The 22,011-nt window shown below is 43.2% G+C and overlaps 1 protein-coding gene across 5 annotated transcripts; it reads right to left on the bottom strand.

Annotated features, from left to right (window-relative positions):
• Positions 1-650: 650 nt before the first annotated feature.
• Positions 651-21,316, bottom strand: LOC115151045 (protein TASOR). 5 transcript variants are annotated; one of them, XM_029694975.1, is made up of 19 exons: positions 20,895-21,314; positions 20,539-20,752; positions 18,741-18,886; positions 18,552-18,644; positions 18,392-18,464; positions 17,619-17,710; positions 17,402-17,536; positions 17,108-17,238; positions 16,991-17,022; positions 16,704-16,809; positions 10,376-10,479; positions 9,636-9,739; positions 9,456-9,528; positions 9,087-9,334; positions 8,314-8,863; positions 7,132-7,409; positions 3,954-4,077; positions 1,151-3,035; positions 651-955 (listed from the first exon to the last, which is right to left on the bottom strand). In XM_029694975.1, exons 2-18 carry the CDS (start codon positions 20,750-20,752, stop codon positions 1,864-1,866), a joined length of 3,675 nt encoding a protein of 1,224 aa, XP_029550835.1. In that variant the 5' UTR covers positions 20,895-21,314; the 3' UTR covers positions 651-955; positions 1,151-1,863. The 5 variants fall into 5 exon arrangements, with proteins under 5 accessions (XP_029550835.1, XP_029550837.1, XP_029550834.1 ...); XM_029694977.1 differs by having other exon boundaries at positions 9,087-9,283; positions 20,539-21,314; XM_029694974.1 differs by having other exon boundaries at positions 20,539-21,313.
• Between the last annotated feature and the right edge of the window lie 695 nt (positions 21,317-22,011).

The following is a 22,011-nucleotide window of genomic DNA, read 5'->3' as shown; positions in this document are numbered from 1 at the left end:
CAGCTCATTGGTGGTGAGTTAGGACAATCAGATCCCCAAATGGGCACATTCATAGGCGTACATTAGCACACAGGCCAGGTAGCCTAGGCCTACTTCAATGCGTAATCAGGTGCGCGTCCATACTTAACACTGACATGAGCGCTTCAAACAAAAAGACAATGAAGAAATTGACAAAACTCATAAATCGAATGAAATTAACCAAAACTTGTTTCTCACAAGTGTAGCATAGCTTGTGCGCTCCGCAAACAACATGTCCACTCCGACAATGACAACAGTAAAATACTCTTAATATATTGAATGCATTAATAGAAATTACCGTAAACAAACAAACATTGTAGATTAGAAATTATGTGAATTAACGGTAGGCTAAATGTACTACTGGTGATACTGGTGTGCCATCCCAGTGGCCTACGCAATGGATTAGTCCACTTAGACAGGCGCAAATCAGACAGGCGTCTAATGTGTCATAAAATAAATATATATATATACACAGTACCAGTCAAAAGTTTGGACACTCCTACTCATTCCAGGCCTTTTCTTTATTTTTACTATTTTCTACATTGTAGAATAATAGTGAAGACATCAAAACTATGAAATAACACATGTAATCATGGAGTAACCAAAAAAACAGTGTTAAACAAATCAAAATATTTGATATTTGAGATTCTTCAAAGTAGAAGTCTTTATTCATACAAAAATGTGTTGAATTAAGGGCACTTCATATAATTGAACAGGCTTTTAAAATCCAACATCGGTGCACAATTTCTACTTAAAATATCAAGGGACACAAAAGGTACTCATTTCGTGGTATGACTGATATTGTTGTAAAGGACCTTACGAACGTGAGCTGTGATTTCCTTGTTCTGCATTAGAACCATACATTTCCAAATGGTTCGTCTCTTTCCAAGAAACTCTCAGGACTGTGTTCTATGTTCCCCAATCTCTGGAGGTACTCCTGGTAGGACAACGAGAGAGAAACAAGGTCTGTTTCATAAAGTGACACTGCACATAAACATGCAACGAAAAGAGAGGTTGGTGTGTGTGACTGCATGTGTGCACCCCCATTCAATTATTCAAATGTAGTTATAAAGCCCTTTTAACATTAGAAGTTGTCATAAAGTGCTTTACAATAACCCCACATGTTTAGTACCTTGATATGGTGGATGTAGAACTGGACAATCTTTAATCATCTTCACCAGGTTACTGAACAGCTCAGGTTTCAGCTGGCTGATCACACTACTGATGGCTGCAGGTGGATCCGGCCCTGACCCCCCCCCCCCGAAGAACTCTCAATCATCTGAGTGAGATGATGTGGAGCCTCCATGGTGGCTTCTGAAACCAGAGGATCAACAATTATGACATTTGTCTTTTGATTGAAACGTTGCACACGCTTGTGGCTCACACTTCCTCGTATAGCCCTCGCGCATCTAAGTCAGTGTTCTTTGTTGTGGTTGACATAGCACTTGGCTCGCACGTTCCCAGTTGCTCTCGGCAGTCTGAGTCAGGGTTCTCTGTTGTTGTTTGCGCTGTTGTTATCCACTGGTTGCCCAGTGCCAGTGGTTGGATGGGGAGGGGCGCTAGACTAGAGTGCAGCTGAGATAGAGGCAGCTCTGTCTGAGGTGGGTTGTTGTAGAGGGGAGTGGTAAAAAGACAGGCAGTGCCAGGACCGGGGAAGGATGAAGAGCGAATAATAACATTATTGTTATTATTACTATTAAACTGAGACACAGCTGAGGGAAACTGATAAACTGCTAAAGGACTGTAAGTGTTTAAACTAGCAAGGTTAAGGCCAGGGTCAGAAGGAGAGGGAGGAGAGTGGCAGTTGGGGACAGAATGAGACACAGGTAGAGAACTGTAAGAGTTTTAACTAGCAGGACCAGGGGAAGACAGGGAAGGAGGGTGAGGGCTGGGGACAGAGTGAGAAACAGGGCCACGTGAAGAAGGGTACCAGTTGTATGTAGTTCTATGAATGTGGTTAGCATGGTGGTGGTTATTGTTCGATAAGACCAGGGGAGAGTCAGTGGCCACCATGCTAGGAATCCATTGCTCCTGTGTATCTATGACGGTGCCCATGCGGTCTCTCAGGGAGCTGACGTAGGCCTGCATAGAAGGGGAGGAGTTGTAGAAGGAGACATACTCAGAGAAGGGCAGGATGGGGGGCTGGCCTGGAGGACTCTGGCTAGGGATCAGGGGGGAGCTGTAGTGGACACTCTCTCTGAGCAGGAGGATCTGCATCTCTGTAGAGAAGTCACTGAACTGCTGGTCCAGGACACAGTTCACTCTGCTCAGCACAGGCCTCTGGACGGGAGGAGTGTTCTGGACGGGAGGAGGATTTTGGACGGGAATCTGCTCAGGAGAACTGAGGTCAAGAGATGGTGATGACACCTCTTCTGTCTGCTTTATAACCGTCTCCATCTCCACCTCTTCAATCACATCGTCCTCCTCCTCCAACTCTTTTGCTTCCTCCCCTACCTCCTCCCCCTCTTCTTGTCCAACATCCATTGTGGTTGGATCTTCAGCAACCACGCCAGATATAACTTTTCCTGTGCTGCCTTCAGCCTGTTCCTGCCCAGCCTCCACAGGGCTAGGGATAGTAGGGGTTGGTTCTCCAGCTGGCTTTGTCTCAGGTGAGGGGCTGCGGCACTTGTCTAGTAGCCTGGTGCTCGCTGGAGCACCAGGGATTTGAAGGAAGCTCTGGTTTGTGCTTGTCTTCTTGTCTGTGCTCGTCGTATGGTTGTCGCTTATTTTGGTGGGGTCACAGGGGGTTTCAGCTAGTTGCTGCTCATCCTCCATGGGACTGGGGCTAGAGCAGGGGCTTGGGCAGGGACTGGGGTAGGGGCTGTGCTCTTCTGACACCTCTAGGGAAGTACTGAGGCTATGCTGTGGGAGCTCCTCTAGCGTAGAGTTGTTGCTTCGTTCTTGTCGTTCCGGGACACAGGGGGGGTAGCTGCTGTTTGCCATTGGGATCTGGTGAACAAAGCGTGGGTCCTGAGGGTTGTCCTTCTCGCTCAGGCAGTACTTGTTTGACTTCAGCCCTGCACAGGAGTAAAATGTATTAGTAAATATCATAATAGTTTCACATATCAGCCAAATTATCTCACGGAAATGAAAATATACAGTACTAATCAAAATTTTGGACACCCCTACTCATTGTAAGGTTTTTCTGGAATAATAGTGAAGACATCAACACTATGAAATAACCTATGGAATCATGCAGCAATCAAAAACGTGTTAAATCAAAATATATTTCATATTTGAGATTCTTCAAAGTAGCCACCCTTTGCCTTGATGACAGCTTTGCACACTCTTGGCATTCTCTCAATGAGAGAATCTCTTCATGAGGTAGTCACCTGGAATGCATTTCAATTAACAGATGTGCATTGTTAAAAAGTACATTTGTGGAATTTCTGTCCTTCTTAATGCATTTGAGACAATCAATTGTGTTGTGACAAGGTAGGTGTGGTATACAGAAGATAGCCCTATTTGGTAAGAGACCAAGTCCATATTATGGCATTCCAGGTGAAGCTGGTTGAGAGAATGCCAAGAGTGTGCAAAATTGTCATCATGGCAAAAGGTGGCTACAAATATAAAACATTTTGATTAGTTTAACTTTTTTGGTTACTACATGATTCCATGATTACATATGTGCAATTTCATAGTTTTGATGTCTTCCCTATTATTCTACAATGTAGAAAATAGTATGAATAAAGAAAAACCCTGGAATGAGTAGGTGCGTCCAAACTTTTGACTGGTACTGTATGTGCATATATTTCTTCAAACATATTTCACTGAACAAGTGCACACTACAGGGAAAGCCTATGTGTTATGTGATAGTCCATACCAGTGGGGATATACTATGGGAACATACAGCTTTAAGTATGTGATATGTGATCTTAATTGGAAAAACTTTTGCCCGGCCCGAGTTCTACTGTACGTGCAGTGACGGTCCATACCTGTGATGGGGATGAGGACCCATGGCATCTGTTCTTCCCCCTGATATTGGGACTGTGATCTTCTGGGCATTTCACCATTGGAACTGGGGCTGAAGCCCTCCAGACTGTTTGTGCTCCCTGCTGTCTGCTCTTACACACAGACACAGAGAGAGACAGAACAATACAAAGTTATGTACACATATTCAAATAAAATTGTATTTGTCACATACAACAGGTGTACAGTGAAATGCTTACTTACAAGCCCAAACCAACAATGCAGTTAAAAAAAAAAATAAGAATAAGAAATAAAAGTAACAAATAATTAAAGAGCAGCAGTAAAATAACAATAGCGAGGCTAAATACAGGGGGTACCAGTTACTTGAGGTAATATATACATGTAGGTAGAGTTATTAAAGTGACTATTATAGATAATAAACAGAGTAGCAGCAGTGTAAAAAAAGGGGGGGGGGGCAATGCAGATAGTCTGCGCAGCCATTTGATTAGATGTTCAGGAGTCTTATGGCCTGGGGGTAGAAGCTGTTTAGAATCCTCCTGGACCTAGACTTGGCACTCCGGTACCGCTTGCCGTGCGGTAGCAGAGACAACAGTCTATGACTAGGGTGGCTGGAGTCTTTGACAATTTTTTGGGCCTTCTTCTGACACGTCCTGGTATAGAGGTCTTGGATGGCAGGAAGCTTGGCCCCAGTGATGTACTGGGCCGAAAGATACTACCCTCTGTAGTGCCTTGCTGTTGGAGGCCGAGCAGTTGCCATACCAGGCAGTGATGCAACCAGTTAGGATGCTCTCGATGGTGCAGCTGTAGAACCTTTTGAGGATCTGAGGACCCATGCCAAATCTTTTCAGTCCCCATAGGTTTCGTCGTGCCCTCTTCACGACTGTCTTGGTGTGCTTGGACCATGTTAGTTTGTTGGTGATGTGGACACCAAGGAACTTGAAGCTCTCAACCTGCTCCACTGCAGCCCCATCGATGAGAATGGGGGCATGCTCGGGTCCTCCATTTCCTGTAGTCCACAATCATATTGAGGGAGAGTTTGTAGTCCTGGCACCACACGGCCAGATCTCTGACCTCCTCTCTATAGGCGGTCTCGTCGTTGTCGGTGATCAGGCCTACCACTGTTGTCATCGGCAAACTTAATGATGGTGTTGGAGTCGTGCCTTGCCATGTAGTCATGAGTGAACAGGGAGTACAGGAGGGGACTGAGCACGCTCCCGTGTTGAGGATCAGCGTGGCGGATCTGTTGTTACCTACCCTTACCACCTGGGGGCACCCCGTCAGGAAGTCCAGGATCCAGTTCCAGAGGGAAGTGATTAGTCCCAGGGTCCTTAGCTTAGTGATGAGCTTTGAGGGCACTATGGTGTAGAACGCTGAGCTGTAGTTAATAAATATAATTCTCACATAGGTGTTCCTTTTGTCCAGGTGGGAAAGGGCAGTGTGGAGTGCAATAGAGATTGCATCATCTGTGGATCTGTTAGAGCGGTATGTAAATTGGAGTGGGTCTAGGGTTTCTGGGATAATGGTGTTGATGTGAGTCATGACCAGCCTTTCAAAGCACTTCATGGCTACAGACGTGAGTGCTACGGGTCGGTAGTCATTTAGGCAGGTTACCTTAGTGTTCTTGGGCACAGGGACTATGGTGGTCTGCTTGAAACATATTGGTATTACAGACTCAGACAGGGAGAGGATAAAAATGTCATTGAAGACATTTGCCAGTTGGTCAGCGCATCCTCGGAGTACACGCCCTGGTAATCCGTCTGGCCCTGTGGCCTTGTGAATGTTGACCTGATTAAAGGTCTTACTCACATCGGCTGCGGCGAGCGTGATCACACAGTCGTCCTCGAAGCGAGCATAGAAGTAATTTAGCTCGTCTGGTACTCTCGTGTCACTGGGCAGCTCGCGGCTGTGCTTCCCTTTGTAGTCTGTAATAGTTTGCAAGCCCTACCACATCCGACGAGCGTTGGAGCCGGTGTAGTACGATTCGATCTTAGTCCTGTATTGACGCTTTGGCTGTTTGATGGTTCGTTGGAGGGCATAGCGGATTTCTTATAAGCTTCTGGGTTAGAGTCCCGCTCCTTGAAAGCAGCAGCTCTAAGCCTTTGGCTCAGTGGGGATGTTGCCTGTAATCCATGGCTTCTGGTTGGGGTATGTACGTACAGTCACTGTACATATTGCCAAGTGGAGGGCGAGTGAGAGCTTTGTACGCATCTCTGTGTTTGGAGTAAAGGTGGTCTAGAGTTGTTTTCACTCCGGTTGCACATTTAACATGCTGGTGGAAATTTGGTAAAACGGATTTAAGTTTCCATGCATTAAAGTCCCTGGCCACTAGGAGTGCTGCCGCTTGGTGAGCTTTTTCCTGTTTGCTTATGGCGGTATACAGCTCATTGAGTGCGGTCTTAGTGTCAGCATCGTTCTGTGGTGGTATGTAGGCAGCTACAAAAAAATACAGATATAAACTCTCTAGGTAGATAGTTTGGTCAACAGCTTATCATGAGAAACTCTACCTCAAGCGGATGCAAAATGTCAATACTTCTTTAGATATTGCGCACCAGCTGTTGTTTACAAATATACATAGACTGTCACCCCTTCCTTAACCAGTTGGCTGCTGTTCTATCCTGCCGATACAGTGTAAAACCTGCCAGCTGTATGTTTTTCATGTCTTCGTTCAGCCACGACTCGGTGAAACATAAGATATTACAGTTTTTAATGTCCCGTTGGTAGTTTAATCTTGCTCGTAGGTCATCAATTTTATTTTCCAATGATTGCATGTTTGCCAATTGAATGGATGGCAGTGGTGGCTTACTCGCTCGCCTACGAATTCTCAGAAGCCAGCCCGACCTCCGCTCACCTTTTTTCAGTCTTCTCTTCACGCAAATGACGGGGATTTGGGCCTGTTCCCGAGAAAGCAGTATATCTGTCAGACTTGTTAAAGGAAAAAGCTTCTACCATTCGTGGTGAGTAATCGCTGTTCTGATGTCCATAATTATTTTCGGTCATAAGAGATGGTAGCAGCAACATTATGCACAAAATAAGTTACAAACAACGCAAAAAAACATCAGCCTTCCCCTCCGATGCCGTTCTACCGCACTTTCACAGTCATTGAACTGGTTCTAGAATAGATCAACTAAGTGGTATGGCTTGAGCAGAGGAAAGGTTTAGGAAACAAAGGTATCGATTTATTACCTCCAAGTAGTCAGCCTTGACCTGCAGGCCCCCAGGAGGTCGTTTCCTCAGGTCAATGTCCTGATTGGGCGGCAGGCCCAGCTTGATCATCCTATCAAACAGCAGAGCTTTAGTCTGCTCCATCCCCTCTCTTGACCATCCTCCTCCTCCTCTCCCCTCAGAGAACTTGAAAGCAGCCTCTGAGCGGTCTCTCCTCAGGTCCACGTCTCTCAGACCAACACTCTGCAGCATCACGGAGGACAGACAAGAAGGGCTCTGGCCCTTTTCAGCAGCTGCTGCTGGGAGGAAGAGAGAAAAGAAAAGAGAAAAAAAAGACATTTACTGCATTCATTTCCAAACACTTTGTGGATCTCTTTTGCTAGGTGAGTCAGCAAATTATCCATGAAACACATTTGAGGAACTGGATTGAACATCTGAAGGACTGGATTTCAAGTTAATTTAATCTTGTTTCCACTACTTATACCTAACAGGCTGACTACACCACTCACGTCGTGTGCGCGAGCATTGCAAAATAAATTTAGAAATCTATGTTATTCAATTATTGCACCCACACTGCTCACGTGCGCCAACGAGCGTCTGCGTTGCCAAGGGCTAAAATAGAAGTCAGTTCTATTTCTGACCCAGATCGCGTTGCAAGTCCTGCCTCTCCCATCTCCTCATAGGTTTATAGAAGCAGGTACCCACGTGCCATCTCCTCATTGGTTATACCCACGTGGGTGACTGAAAGACGAATGAGGTCAGTGGCGGTAATGCACCTAATTTATGAAAGTTGCCAATCGCAATATAAAGTCAAGAGAAGAAAAAGCCTAGAAGGAGGAGCGATGATTAGAAACGATTCGCTTGACCATTTTATGTGTGGATTAATTGTTAATTAATTTCAGGTAAAATAACAACTCAATGTTTATATCCCAGGACAAATTAGCTAGCAACAGCAAGCTAGCTAAACAGGACAAATTAGCTAGCAAGTGCAAGCTATCTAGCTAAATTGCCATGAATGTTTAATGCTTTTCGACCTGTCCCCAAATTAATGTAATTGGTTCAGAGTTTGTTTTGATATTTTAACCTGTGTGTCGTGATCCCGTTTGGTGTGGGGGGACAAAATAAATGTATGCACGATGGCGCACGTGCGCAGCCGGTTTGGGTTCCGTGTTAGGCCCCAATCCTCAGTAAGGCTTTCCATACCTGTTCTCCTGTCCCTTCTGCCTCTTTCCTGTAAGGCCTTCTTCCGGTAGTTCAGAGTCCTCTCTGCAGTCTTCCTCTTCAGTCCTCGGGGGTCCAACCCACCTGCCCCCTGCTTTCGTCCTCCCTGCGGCACTCCCTTCTTCCAGACGTCCCCCTCTGTGTTCCTCCGACACAGTATCAGGTTAATCAGCTCCTTCAACTTCTGAGTGTTGGCGTCAGTGGGAAACTGAGAGGGAGAGTGGTTGACCTGGACCCCCGGGGACTGGGCAGCAGTGGCACCGCAAGGATTTACCTCTGACCCTACCACTGACTTGTCACTGCTGGGTCCACTGCCCTCCCAGTCCATTACTGGGCTGTTGTCATCAGGCACAGTGCAGTAACTCTCTACCATCTCCTTGGCTTGGACCACAGGCATGGTGTAGAGGTTGGGGTTGTAGATGTAGGAGCGCAGGTAGCCCTCCATGTTGAGTTTGTGGTGTTTGGGAGCCGGGAACAGCTTCCCCCAGTCATCCAGCTTGGCGTCGTATTCAGTCATGGGGATGTGGCGGCGCTAGAGAGGAGATGATACAGTACTTTACTGTATTCTTGAATGGAAATAAGCTCCATGTCACACAAAAAGGTACAAAGTAAAACACCACATAACATTCAACCCATCATCACAAAACACATGTCAATAACGAACACATATGGTTAGTCAAAATTGGGTTAAAAGTTTGACTAGTCAAAACACGTCATCAATATGCTTATATTATCATATAATCACACATTTATACCTTTCCATGGTAGAGTCCACTGAGGTAGTCCCTGGCCTGGCGCTCGACCCCGGCCGAGAGGTCAGCGGGCGGGTTGCAGCGCACCTTGACCAGGGCGTGATGCAGGGCCGGGACAAAGCTGTTCAGCTGGGGCATGGGTTGTAAAGGCTCCTGGGTAGTTGGACACCTTGTACTGTATTTTGCCACATCCCTGGACTCTTGAAAAACAAATAGCGCTTGAAGGCATTTTTTCAACCCATCTCTTCTTTCTGAAAAATAAAAAATAGTTAGTAAATAATTAGTGAATGACTATGCAACAGGTTAATACTATGTTATTACATAGTTACTACACAGGCATAGAACAACTTAATGTAAAGTGATTTGACTTACCAGTTGGAGTGGCCATCTGAACTGAAGACAGGAGGAACAGGAATCCTTTGTCAGCCAACATGTGGACAAGAACCTGCACATAGAAGAGGTGTTAGAGCAGGGCTGAGCAAAAGCCTGCATTCCCAATAGCTCTCCAGGAGGAGGGTTTGTCTAATTAAGATGTGCTGGACCTGGACCTACCAGCCTCTGTGTCTCCATGCCTTGAAGCAGTGCTGCCAGACAGTCTCCTGACTTGCTCTTATCCACCACCTCCAGCAGACTGCAGTGTGTCCCACTCTTCAACACTACAATAACACACACACACACACACACACACACACACACACACACACACACACACACACACACACACACACTACATTAGAGGCGTTTGAAGCCCTGTATCAGTATCAGTGAGTCTTCTTCAAATCGCAGAAAATGGCACATGTATAGACACATGAAATCTAATTGGATTAATTGTCAGTGTAGAGAAACACGACTTTGTATGACTCCGGGTCAAAATTCCACAAAGAACCAGCTAAAAAGAGGACCATATGCATGTCAGGTAAAATAACAACCCAATGTTCATCTCCCAGGACAAACTAGCTAGCAACAGCTAGCTAGCTAAATGTCCATGAATGGTCCATGTGTGTTTCGACCTGCCACGAAATTAACATAATTGATTTGGGTATTTTAACATGCGTGTCATGATCACACCTGGTGAAAATCATCAACATCAATCATGTGCATGATGGCATACAAGCACGTGTGGCCAGTGTAGTCACAAGTAAGAATGACAAAAGGTACCCATGTCGTACAACATGGGAGCATAGATCGCAGTGTGACTATGCAGTCTTGTACTTTTCGCTGAGCATACAGTACTGCGTATATATTCTTTGATCTCAAGCACTTGTGTAATGTGATCCCCTTGTAATGTGTACCTTGGTGGCTGCCTGCGTACAGGTTCCAGGAGAACAGAGCTGAGGGGATCATCTGAGTTACCTGGTCCATACTCATCACCAGACTCAGCTCCAGCTTCTCTGGCCTAGAATGGACACACAATGACACAGGTTACCTTCTTTCTGTAATAAAGCACTATTGTGGAGAAAAACTCATTCGGATTGGCTGTGCCTGGCTCTCCAGTGGTGGGTGGACGTATACCCTCCTAGGCCCACCCATGGCTGCAGCCCTGCCCAGTCATGTGAAATCCATAGATTAGGGCCTAATGAATTTATTTCTCTTGGCTGATTTCCTTTGATTTTCCCATGATGTCAAGCAAAGAGGCACTGAGTTTGAAGGTAGGCCTTGAAATACATCCACAGGTACACCTCCAATCGACTCAAATTATGTCAATTAGCCTATCAGAAGCTTCTAAAGCCATGACATAATTTTCTGGAATTTTCCAAGCTGTTTAAACTTCTGACCCACTGGAATTGTGATACAGTGAATTATAAGTGAAATAATCTGTCTGTAAACAATTGTTGGAAAAATTACTTGTGTCATGCACACAGTAGATGTCGTAACCGACTTACCAAAACTATAGTTTGTTAACAAGAAATTTGTGGAGTGGTTGAAAAACTAGTTTTAATGGCTCCAACCAAATGTATGTAAACTTCCGACTTCAACTAATTTGGGATGCCTTTAAAGCGTACATTAGGGGGATGCAATCTCATACTCATAGTTTCAAATACATGCAACTTAAAAAGTTAAATATCACAACATTTTTATTTTAAATCTTTTGGACATCAGAGCAACCTTGAGGGAATCTTACTTGAGTCAGAAAAGAACGTTCATATCATAGAGAAGATATACAAAACCTTACGGAGAGCATATCCAGCTGACAATCTTAGAGCAGGTATTCCCAAACTGGGGTACGCGCAATGCCGTCAGGGGTACACCAAATAAAAATGTGATTCACAGTTAAAATTATAATTAACACATTTTTTTCTTCCCATTTTCAAACAGTTATATTTTCCAACGAGGCTATACATTTGGGTGAGGTCCCCCCCCCTCACCTGAGTAGCCTCGTTTCACTGCTAAAAATAAAATTAAACCATCTAGTGTTCAGCGAAATAACAACACAATGTCAAAAACAGGTAGCCTAGTCAAATAATTAACATCCAATCACATTAACAGTTACTCTCTCTTGTGGGAATTCCACTAATGGTCTGTATGTAGCCAAACATAGCTGCTGCTCATGTTGGTATCTGTACTGATGGCGCAAAAGCCATGACAGGGAGACATAGCGGAGTGGTAACGCGCGTGCAAGCAGTTTGTCCCGACGCCACTTGGGTACACTGCAGCATCCACCGAGAGGCTCTTGCTGCCAAGGGAATGCCTGACAGTTTGAAAGAAGTTTTGTACACTACAGTGAAAATTGTTAACTTTGTTAAAGCAAGGCCCCTGAACTCTCGTGTATTTTCTGCACTATGCAATGATATGGGCAGCGACCATGTAACGCTTTTACAACATACAGAAGTGCGCTGGTTATCAAGGGGCAAAGTATTGACACATTTTTTTTTAATTGAGAGACAAGCTTAAAGTTTTCTTTACTGACCAGAATTTTCACTTGTCTGACTGCTTGCATGATGATGAGTTTCTCACAACTGGACTATCTGGGTGATGTTTTTTCTCGTCTGAATGATCTGATTCTAGGATTACAGGGACTCTCCGCAACTATATTCAATGTGCGGGACAAAATTGAGGCTGTGATTAAAAAGTTGGAGCTCTTCTCTGTCTGCATTAACAAGGACAACACACAGGTCTTTCCATCATTGTATGATTTTTTGTGTACAAATGAACTCAAGCTTACGGACAATGTCAAATGTGATATAGCGAAGCACCTGAGTGAGTTGGGTGCGCAATTACGCAGGTACTTTCCTAAAACGGGTGACACAAACATGCCCTGCCTTCAGTCCACTTCCCGATATCTGAACAAGAGAGCCTCATCGAAATTGCAACAAGCGGTTATGTGAAAATGTAATTTAAATCAGAAGCCACTGCCAGATTTCTGGATTGGGCTGCGCTCAGTGTATCCTGCCATTGGCCCATCAAGCTGCTAAGACACTGTTGCCCTTTGCAACCACGTACTTATGTGAGAGAGGATTCTCGGCCCTCACTAGCATGAAAACTAAATACAGGCACAGACTGTGTGGAAAATAATTTAAGACTGAGCCCCTCTCCAATACCTCCAAGCCTCTTGTCCCGATTGGTGTTTTTAAATCACTGATGAAGGATTTTGAGACTGATTCTCTGACCTGTTAATGTTTTTAAGTTGCTGTTTTATGATTTTGTTATACTCTTGTGAATTTATGGTTTTTACTAGATTACTTGTAGTTTTTCATGTTGTCTGTCTGTAATTGTGTAATGACTTGGTGCTGCCTATCTTGGCCAGGACGCTCTTGAAAATGAGATTTCAAATCTCAATGAGCCCTTCCTGGTTAAATAAAGGTTAAATAAAAAAAGAAAACCCAACATTGCATAGTCGTGTGCATCCTTTCAAGCAACCCTTCTCATTAACCTGTGGTGAGTTATTCACAATTTTCGATGAACAAATAAGGTTTAATATGTAAGATGTTTAAATAAAGAGCAAAATTATTGATTATATTATTTGTGCCCTGGTCCTATAAGAGCCCTTTGTCACTTCCCACGAGCCGGGTTGTGACAAAAACTCACACTCATTCTTATGTTTAACAAATGTATCGTATAGTGTACGTGTGGCAGGCTTACAATGATTGCAAAAAACAAAATTAGAGTGCACTGACCTTGGTGCTAGAGGGGGTACACAGCTTGAATATTTGAAGGGGTACGGGACTATAAAAAGCTTGGGAACCACTGTCTTAGAAAAATATGAACTATTGGAACTAAGACTTAAAAATGACTTGTTGGTAAAAGATGGAGGGAAAGTTGGAACATAACATTCAATTAGTTAAAGAAAATGTATGCTTAATCCAGTATAAACAAAAGGTATCGAATTTAGAGACAAAATGGACAAATTCTACAGCACAACGGCAGAGTCATGTCATAAGTGTAAAACTAACAATGATTCAGTAGTCCATGCTTTCTGGGAACCCTATAAAGTCCAAAAGTTGTGTGTGTGTAGGGCTGACCCCATTTAGTCGAGTGATCTACTGTTTGGTCGATAGGCTGTTGGTCGACCGAGATTTCTTTAGTCGAGCAGTCACAATATTTTTTTTTCAAGGTGCACCCGTCTGATTTGCCGCAGGTCTCAGTAGACTAATCCAGTGGTTCCCAAACAGTTGTACTAGGACCCCTACTTGGCCTATCCACAGGAGGTACTTGAGAAGATTCATGAGACCATAGGCTTCCTGGTAAAATCCACATGAGGGGGTACTTCAGGGGTACTCGGGGCAGAGCAAAATTCAGTTGGTGGCACAGTAACTAAAAAAGGTTGGGAACCGCTGGACTAATCCTTTGCAGAGGCCATGGGGATGGCACAGTCCATCACTCTGACATGTGATACTGAAAAGATTTACGGTTGTGTGATGCAAAAATAATGTGCAACACAACAACAAAAAATCGAAATCTAATACTATAGCAAACGTGCTTTCTCCCGCGTTCGATACGGTCGCTGTCCGCAGTTCTGAAACAATCTTCAGTGGGCTGTAGAAATGGCGCCTTTCCCTATGTTGCTATGTGCATAATAGCTAAATTAACCAGCATATTGGGATGGAGAACAATGCGGCGGAGGTAGCAGCAGAGACGTAGGAAACAGCCCTTGCCTTAGCCTAATTGTCTAAGAAAATTGAGGAGAGAGGAAACCAACTTAACTAGGTCTATAATCAATAGCCTAACTTATTAAGTGTGCCTGGCTTTATAAATCATCCATTTATATAGCTACAGAAATAAGACAGCTCTTGCTTCTGTTGCCTGTTTGAGTGTTTGTTTAATAGCCTACTGATTCCGTGAGCACCAAGCCTCATGCTACAGCAAAATGTCAGATAAAGCAATTTCACAGATTTGGCTGCCTTTATTCTTTGCCATGGTCTAATAAAGGCTTTACAACAACAAAAAATAGTTAGAACAGTGGTATTACTAATGTATTTAGTGCCGTTTACACTGTTCCAAACAGGCAGAACAATTATATTGTAATCTAAAGCACCGGTTTGCCACACATAATATGCACGCAGCGCTTGCTCCTTTACCCTCCTTTTTCTTGATCTCCTTCTTATTATTACAATTATTATGATCATCATTATAGTAATAAGTAATGTCTATCATTAGTAGGCTTTGTATAGTATCCTTGTATAACCACCATCGAGAGCTGTAACGAACTTAGGCCTATATTTCAATATACAGGATACTGTATCAATCAATCAATCCTTAATTCTTTCATGCAATTACACAGCATACGAGACATTCATGCTTTGAAATGCAATCAAGCATTTTAGTTTTATGGCGCACGTTGTCTCGCTCTACTCCCTACTCCAGCGAAAAGCTATTCCCTCAACCCTCTTTACGTGAAACATGTAAGCATCGCATGCATGTGACTAATAGGACCAATCCCTCATCATTCTAAACACAATACCCCATAATGACAAGTAGTCAGACCATTGACTCAGTACTTTGTTGAAGCACTTTTGGCAGCGATTACAGCCTCAAGTCTTCTTGCGTATGACACTACAAGCTTGGCAACTTATATTTGGGGAGTTTCTCCCATTCTTCTCCACATATCCTCTCAAGCTCTGTCAGGTTGGATGCGGAGTGTCGATGCACAGCTTTTTTCAGGTCTCTCCAGAGATGCTCGATCCGGTTCAAGTCCGGGCTCTGGCTGGGCCACTCAAGGACTTTCACAGACTTGTCCTGAAGCCACTCCTGCGTTGTCTTGGCTGTGTGCTTAGGGTCATTGTCCTGTTAGAAGGTGAACCTTTGACCCAGTCTGAGGTCCTCAGCGCTCTGGAGCAAGTTTTCATCAAGGATCACTCTGTACTTTGCTCTGTTTATTTTTCCCCTCGATCCTGACTAGTCTCCCAGTCCCTGCCACTGAAAAACATCTCCACAACATGATGCTGCCACCACCATGCTTCACCGTAGGGATGGTGCCCAGCTTCCTCCAGACGTGACGCTTCGCATTCAGGCCAAAGAGTTCAATCTTGGTTTCATCAGACCAGAGAATCGTGTTTCTCATTGTCTGAAAGTCTTTTAGGTGCCTTTTGGCAAACTCCAAGCGGGCTGTCAAGTGCCTTTTAATGAGGAGTGGCTTCTGTCTGTCCACTCTACTATAAAGGCCTGATTGGTGGAGTACTGCAGAGATGGTTGTCCATCTGGAAGGTTCTCCCATCTACACAGAGGAACTATGGAGCTCTGTCATAGTGACCATCAGGTTCTTGGTCACCTCCCTGACCAAGGGCATTCTCCCCCAACTGCTCAGTTTGGCTGGGCAGCCAGCTCTAGGAAGAGTCTTGGTAGTTCGAAACTTCTTCCATTTAAGAATGATGGAGGCCACTGTTCTTGGGGACCTTCAATGCTGCAGACATTTTTTGGTACCCTTCCCCAGATCTGTGCCTCAAACACAATCCTGTCTCTGAGCTCTACGGACAATTCCTTTGACCTCATGGCTTGGTTTTTTCTGACATGCACTGTCAACTGTGGGACCTTATATAGACAGGTGTGTGTCTTTCCAAATCATGTCCAATCAATTGAATTTACCACAGGTGGATGCCAATCAAGTTGTAGAAACATCAAGGGTGATAAATGGAAACAAGATGCACCTGAGCTCAATTTCAAGTCTCCTAGCAGAGGGTTTGAATACTTATGTTTTTTTATGTTTAATACATTTGCTAACATTTCTTAAACTGTCTTTCTTTCTGTTTTCGCTTTGTCATTATGCGGTATTGTGTGTAGATTGAGGAAAAGTAATAATTGAATACATTTTAGAATAAGGCTGTAACGTAACAAAATTTGGAAAAGGGGAAGGAGTCTGAATACTTTCCGAATGCACTGTACAATGTAAACATATTTTTAATCCGTCTGTCTACATATTTCAAGTCATGGCATATGGGGGTGTAGTGAGATACCCAATAGGCTGGATGATTCTCTTCCCATCACTGATCTTTAAAAAAGGTATTTTAAAACTTGGAAATCAATGAATCTGCCATCATTAACACAATGGAAAAATCGAATTATTTTTTATTGAAATAGCATGGGCAACGAAGAAGTGTGGGTGATTTTAAAAAAAAAATGTAAACAATAAAATAGCGACTTCATTATCAGGTTAACATTGATATGTAAAAAGGTCACATGACTCACAGTTTGAAAGGCAGAAAGGGGGGAGAGAAGGAGCAGAAGGAGACCTGGGATACTGCTCTACCCTCATTCACAAGCTCTCCACTCCACACTGTATATTTACTCCTGCCTGTAGACACAGACAAGGGCATGACAGTCAAAAACATCCGCCAGTAGATAACATGAACACAATGACAGTACTTACCTGGTACGTTGGTCTGAGTGACAGCATCTGCTTAATGATTCAAATGTAAATTACACATAGTAATAATATCAGAATCCTACTTCCACATAACAAATTATGACATTACCTTTACTTCCTGCAGATGTTTGGCTGTTTGACCTGTTAGAGAACCCAAACAAAAGAATTAGTGGATTGATTGACATTTCTACATCAACACTCATACATAATTGACATAGACCTGTACCTTATGGGAGCCATGGGCTTGGCTTGTAACGGAGCATCTTTGCCTTTGAACTGGAAGGAGACCACTGCATAGGGGCACACATGCCTCGGCCGAGCCTTCAGCTCATCAAAGTCATACTCATAGAAGTATTGCTGTCAGAATGAGATGTATAGTAAATACAAGAAACCTCTATGCCACACTTGCATTTGAGTTAGATTTTCCCTCTTAATATTTACAAATATTGCCGGTATAATAATCGATTATAATCCAAATGAGAGCCCTATCCTCTACATGCAATGTAGTTAGTACCAGTACCTGAGTGAGCTCATAGGCTCTATAGGAGGTGAGAGATGTGACTATGCTGGCATTCTTGGATAAATGGCTGTCAAACTTGGGTGTGGGGTCCAAAAGGTTTTTAGACATGTTATCATAGACGCTCTTTACTTTACCCTGTTGGAGTGAGAGATTTGCTTGTTAACTTTCATTCATATTCGGACCACTTTTTTACGAAAAACAACACGTTTTTTTTTACCTTGATGACCTTGAATATGATGATCTCTCCCATGACTCCAGGGTTAAAAGGATTGACCTGCAGTAAGTCTGAGTATTTAGACAAATAAACACCTGAAAGATACAACGGAAACAATTCAGTCTTATTCCTCCTCATAACCATTTTTTTCCCCCTTGGGCTGGGAATTGCCAGGGACCTTTTCAATACGATATCGCGACACTTAGGTGCCGATACGATATGTATTGCGAATCTCACGATTCTACATGTATTGAAATTCTATACTGCGATTTTATTACGATTTGATATTCAAAACATAATGCTCACTAGATATTGCTCACGAGACAAGAGAGAGCATGAGAAAATGAGTTTTGATCCGTTGTGGAAATAAAAGTACTGAAAACATTTCAGATCACCATGTAAAAAAATATATGATTGAGAGCAAGCTATAGGATAAAAAATACCGGAGTTTTGGTGCAGACTAGCGCTGGCTAATGCTACCTAGAATTGTTGTAAACTATTTTAGTTTTTTTTTTTTTTTACAAATCGATACTTGGGAGTCAAAGTATCGATACAATAACATCCAAAATAATATTGCGATATGTAAATGTATACATCCCCCATCACTACTTTTTACTCTCCAGAAAAATACAATGTTTCAACAATAATCCTCACTTCAGTTTAAATCTCCCTATATACACATACAAACAATAACTACACCAAAGATAAACTAGCATCTGCCAACACTTCAACACTCAGGTTTAAATAGCCCACTATTGCTTGAATGACAACCTTACCCTTAGCTGGATTACCCAGAGCTGTGATCCAGCTGTGCCCCACAAGAAGGCCATTCTCACTGATCCATGGTAGCTATAACCAGGCGTGTAACAGTATTATTACATGTAATATGAACATTCAATATACATATAAAATGTGCAGATACTATAGGTCCTTCACCTTGATGGTGTCAGCAGTCAGGAAACAGTGGGTCTCCTCCAGCTCCTTCTCTGTCCTCCCATCCAGCTTCAGCTCCCTCCTTTTCTCTACAAACTGTCAATCAAACAATGATCAAAAAGATGAACCATCAGTGCTGCAGATGAGTGGTATTTTTGTGTAACGAAAATGTCACCCTAAAGCATTGCTTACATTCTTCTCCAGCAGTTCGCTGTGGACGATTCTTAGCTTGGTGTACGTGAACGTCCCGTTGGAGCTGGCTTCTATGTAGCTGGAAGACAGAATAGTCAAGATGTCCTCAAACTCCCTGGACTCTGAGGACACATATTGGAACAACGCTACAGGGACAGAGACGAGAGACAGTCAGGTTGGTCAGTTCAGTTCTTTCCCAAATCCCAATCTAAACAAATTTTGTCTTCTGAGACAAAATAATGCACAATCTATTCTATGCTCAGTCAGAATGTTGACCCACACACAAAAACAAAGTTGGTTCCATGTAAGCCATCACGCAACACAAAGATCACCCCCTCAGTGTTAGCAAGGCAATGCTTTTTCACCCATTTTTCTCTCTCCCAGAAATGCAACTACAGACGCTAGGCTTCTAAAAAGCTACATCGGCCCAAAATAACAGGAAAATGTGACTACCGGGGAACATTTCTGACGGGACACTGCGAAGTCTACTTTTACAGAAGTGAGAAAAGCCACACTTCTGACTCTCAAAAGTGACACAAATAACAGGAAGCCTGTCTCAATGTGGTAACATCTTCCACTGTGCACCACAATGTATGATGTGCTGGGATGCAGGCCGTACACAAACTAAACCACATTATGAAACGCAGTATCTTCTGTGTTGGTTGACAAGAATAACACCTCCTCTACAACATTCATAGATCCATCGAGAACATTTTGGCAGTGTACTCATTTACGACATTGGGGCTCAAGAGATGTACACATCTGCATAAATTGTGTCCTGTAGAACAGAGTTTGTCGGGAAGGATATGCAACAGCAATCATGGAGAGTGGTAGCTCCCTGATATGTCTATCGTTCTAGTGGTTGGCGACAGAAAAACAACAACAACAAAAAACATACCACAATATATAATATACAACATATAAAAAATTGCGAACAGGTAGTTATAATCCAGAGATTCTTACCTTTGCCTCGATTTGGCAGTCTAATCATTATGGCATTTATAGTTCTTTATGATAGCAACATTAGCATTTCATTTTTTTTGGGGGGGGGGGGTAAATACAGGCAAATATATTGATTAAAATCACCTTGTCCTAGAGAGATTTACACTGTATCAACCTGCAGAAAAAGTGTGCAAGATGTAGGCTAGCCTACAGTAGTGTGCTGATCTACCAGCATATCACATTTCACACAACACGTCTAACCTTACTGTACACAATGCTCACCACCACTCCACATTCCAATGGCTATCGAGCTACCTACCTGGCCAAGTAAACCATCTTTCACTTCCAGGTGCAATAAATGCAGGTGGCCTAACTAAGCAAACGAAGAACATGCTAAATAGTCTAGCTATTAGTTACCTGAACAGTGACCCGGGTCAAATTCAATGATCTGACAGCTGAAACACTGTTTACAAGTAAGTAAGTAAGTAATATAATATATATATATATATATATATATTGGAATGTAAAATATATAGCCATTGGAATGTAAAATATTTAACCTTTATTTAACTAGGCAATTCAGTTAAAAACTCACTTTTATTTTCAATGAGGCTAACTGCCGCCCCAGAGTTAGCTTCCAGACAACATGTGTATCTATTTTATTTAACCATGACGGCCTAACCCGGACGACGCTGGGCCACTCTATGGGAGTCCCAGTTGTGATACGGCCTGGAATCGAACCAGGATCTCTTAGTGACACCTCTAGCACTGAGATGCAGTGACTTAGACCGCTGCGCCACTCGGGAGCCAACTGTTACAGCTCGTTTAAAAATTAATTTAGCCATTGAGAAAGTACCTCTCTTTTCTTTGTTCTTTCTCGGTATCTGAAAGTCGAAGTGGTACCCCGCTTTTGGAATATATTGCGTCGACGTTCCACTTCTCGGTCTCGTCTCGGTACCACCAGCTTGCTCGCCATCTTCAGTTGGTGTAGTCTCGGAGGGTAACGTTGTGTAATATTTCACTGAGCTGTATTTCGATGCAGGGATGTTGTCACCGCTGTGGCTCTCCATCTTAGATAAACAATTTGTCAACAAACGTAACCAACACTTAGGTATATATTTTTTTTTAAATCGAGTGTTGGTTTCCTGTACACTCTGAACGCAGACACTCAACAACAACAAAAATCTCCGCCGTTGTGTTTCACTGACGTACGTATTGACTCTGGATCAGACAATCGAGGGCTGCGTTTCAAACTCTTTAAAATAGTTATACCCTCAGCCCTCAAATGAAGTGTACACTTCTGACGACGTCTGACGGGTTGACACTTGCAGGACGAGGGAAGAATGAATCGTTTTTTTTAAATGGACCGCTAATGCACGGAAACGCGTTCATACCACCGTTGTGTTTTGAGTCATCATGGAACTGTTGTGTGTGCCTTATATGGCTGCATCCGCAGACATCGAATGTTAGCCATCCTACTATATCAGGTAAATCGACTATTACAACGTATAAGTGTGATGTCAGGAAAAGTTATGTGCGCAAGTTAACGTTTCCAAAAGCTAACCAAACAAAAACATCATTACTTTTATGATACGTATTTGAGCCGTCATGATCATTAGTGTCTTGTTTTGTACGCTTTGTACAAAATAATAAAACGCAGAACTACAGGATATTTCTTAACATAACTCTTTATTAACTAGCTACAACTGCATGTTCGCCTATCTCCAACCACGATCAACTGACCATGACCTAACCGTCTGGGTGGTCTTAACCAATCACCGCACAGTAGGATACGGCGGTAAAATGCATCCAATTATAATTCAGTATGTATTCACATATGAATATTACGTCCCCCTTCTTTTAAAATAAAATACAAATGTTTTACATATTCTAAGCTTTTCTTTTGAATACATGCTCTGTAGTTTGAACTCAATGTAAGTTACCATTTATATTGCATAATACACCAACTGAATCAACATAGACTCTGAAACAATGATCCAACATACTGTTACTTTTCAAACTCGTCTTGGGCTGAGATAATCCCAAAAGGCAGGCGACAGAACCTGTAGCGTCCAAACGGTGTGTTGAATGTTGTGAGTTTAGATGACTCTTCTATGAGCTTGATAGCCCAGTAGCCTGATCTAGCGTCCATGACACTGAAGTAGTGTGCTCCCGCTAGCTTGTGTGTGATGCCATCTAGCGTCGGTAAAGGGTAATGGGGCCGTTTGATAGCCTTGTTCAAGTCTCTTGGGTCGAGGCATACTCGGAGCTTGCCTGTGCGTGGTTTCTCCACCACCACTAACGCGTTTACCCAGTCAGTCGGTTCTGT

The sequence above is a fragment of the Salmo trutta genome, chromosome 16 (genome assembly GCF_901001165.1).
Source record: "Salmo trutta chromosome 16, fSalTru1.1, whole genome shotgun sequence".
Classification (NCBI taxonomy): domain Eukaryota; kingdom Metazoa; phylum Chordata; class Actinopteri; order Salmoniformes; family Salmonidae; genus Salmo; species Salmo trutta.
The sequence above is the reverse complement of the archived record's forward strand: the minus strand, read 5'-3'. Positions and strand labels throughout refer to the sequence as shown.

Coding starts and splice junctions, on each gene's coding strand:
- LOC115151045 (XM_029694975.1), bottom strand. CDS start 20,752: ATGGAGAGCCACAGCGGTGACAACATCCCTGCATCGAAATACAGCTCA. Junction 17,711..18,391: donor TCTGGGTAATCCAGCTAAGG/GTAAGGTTGTCA, acceptor TGTATCTTTCAG/GTGTTTATTTGTCTAAATAC. Junction 9,529..9,635: donor GCATGGAGACACAGAGGCTG/GTAGGTCCAGGT, acceptor TTCTATGTGCAG/GTTCTTGTCCACATGTTGGC.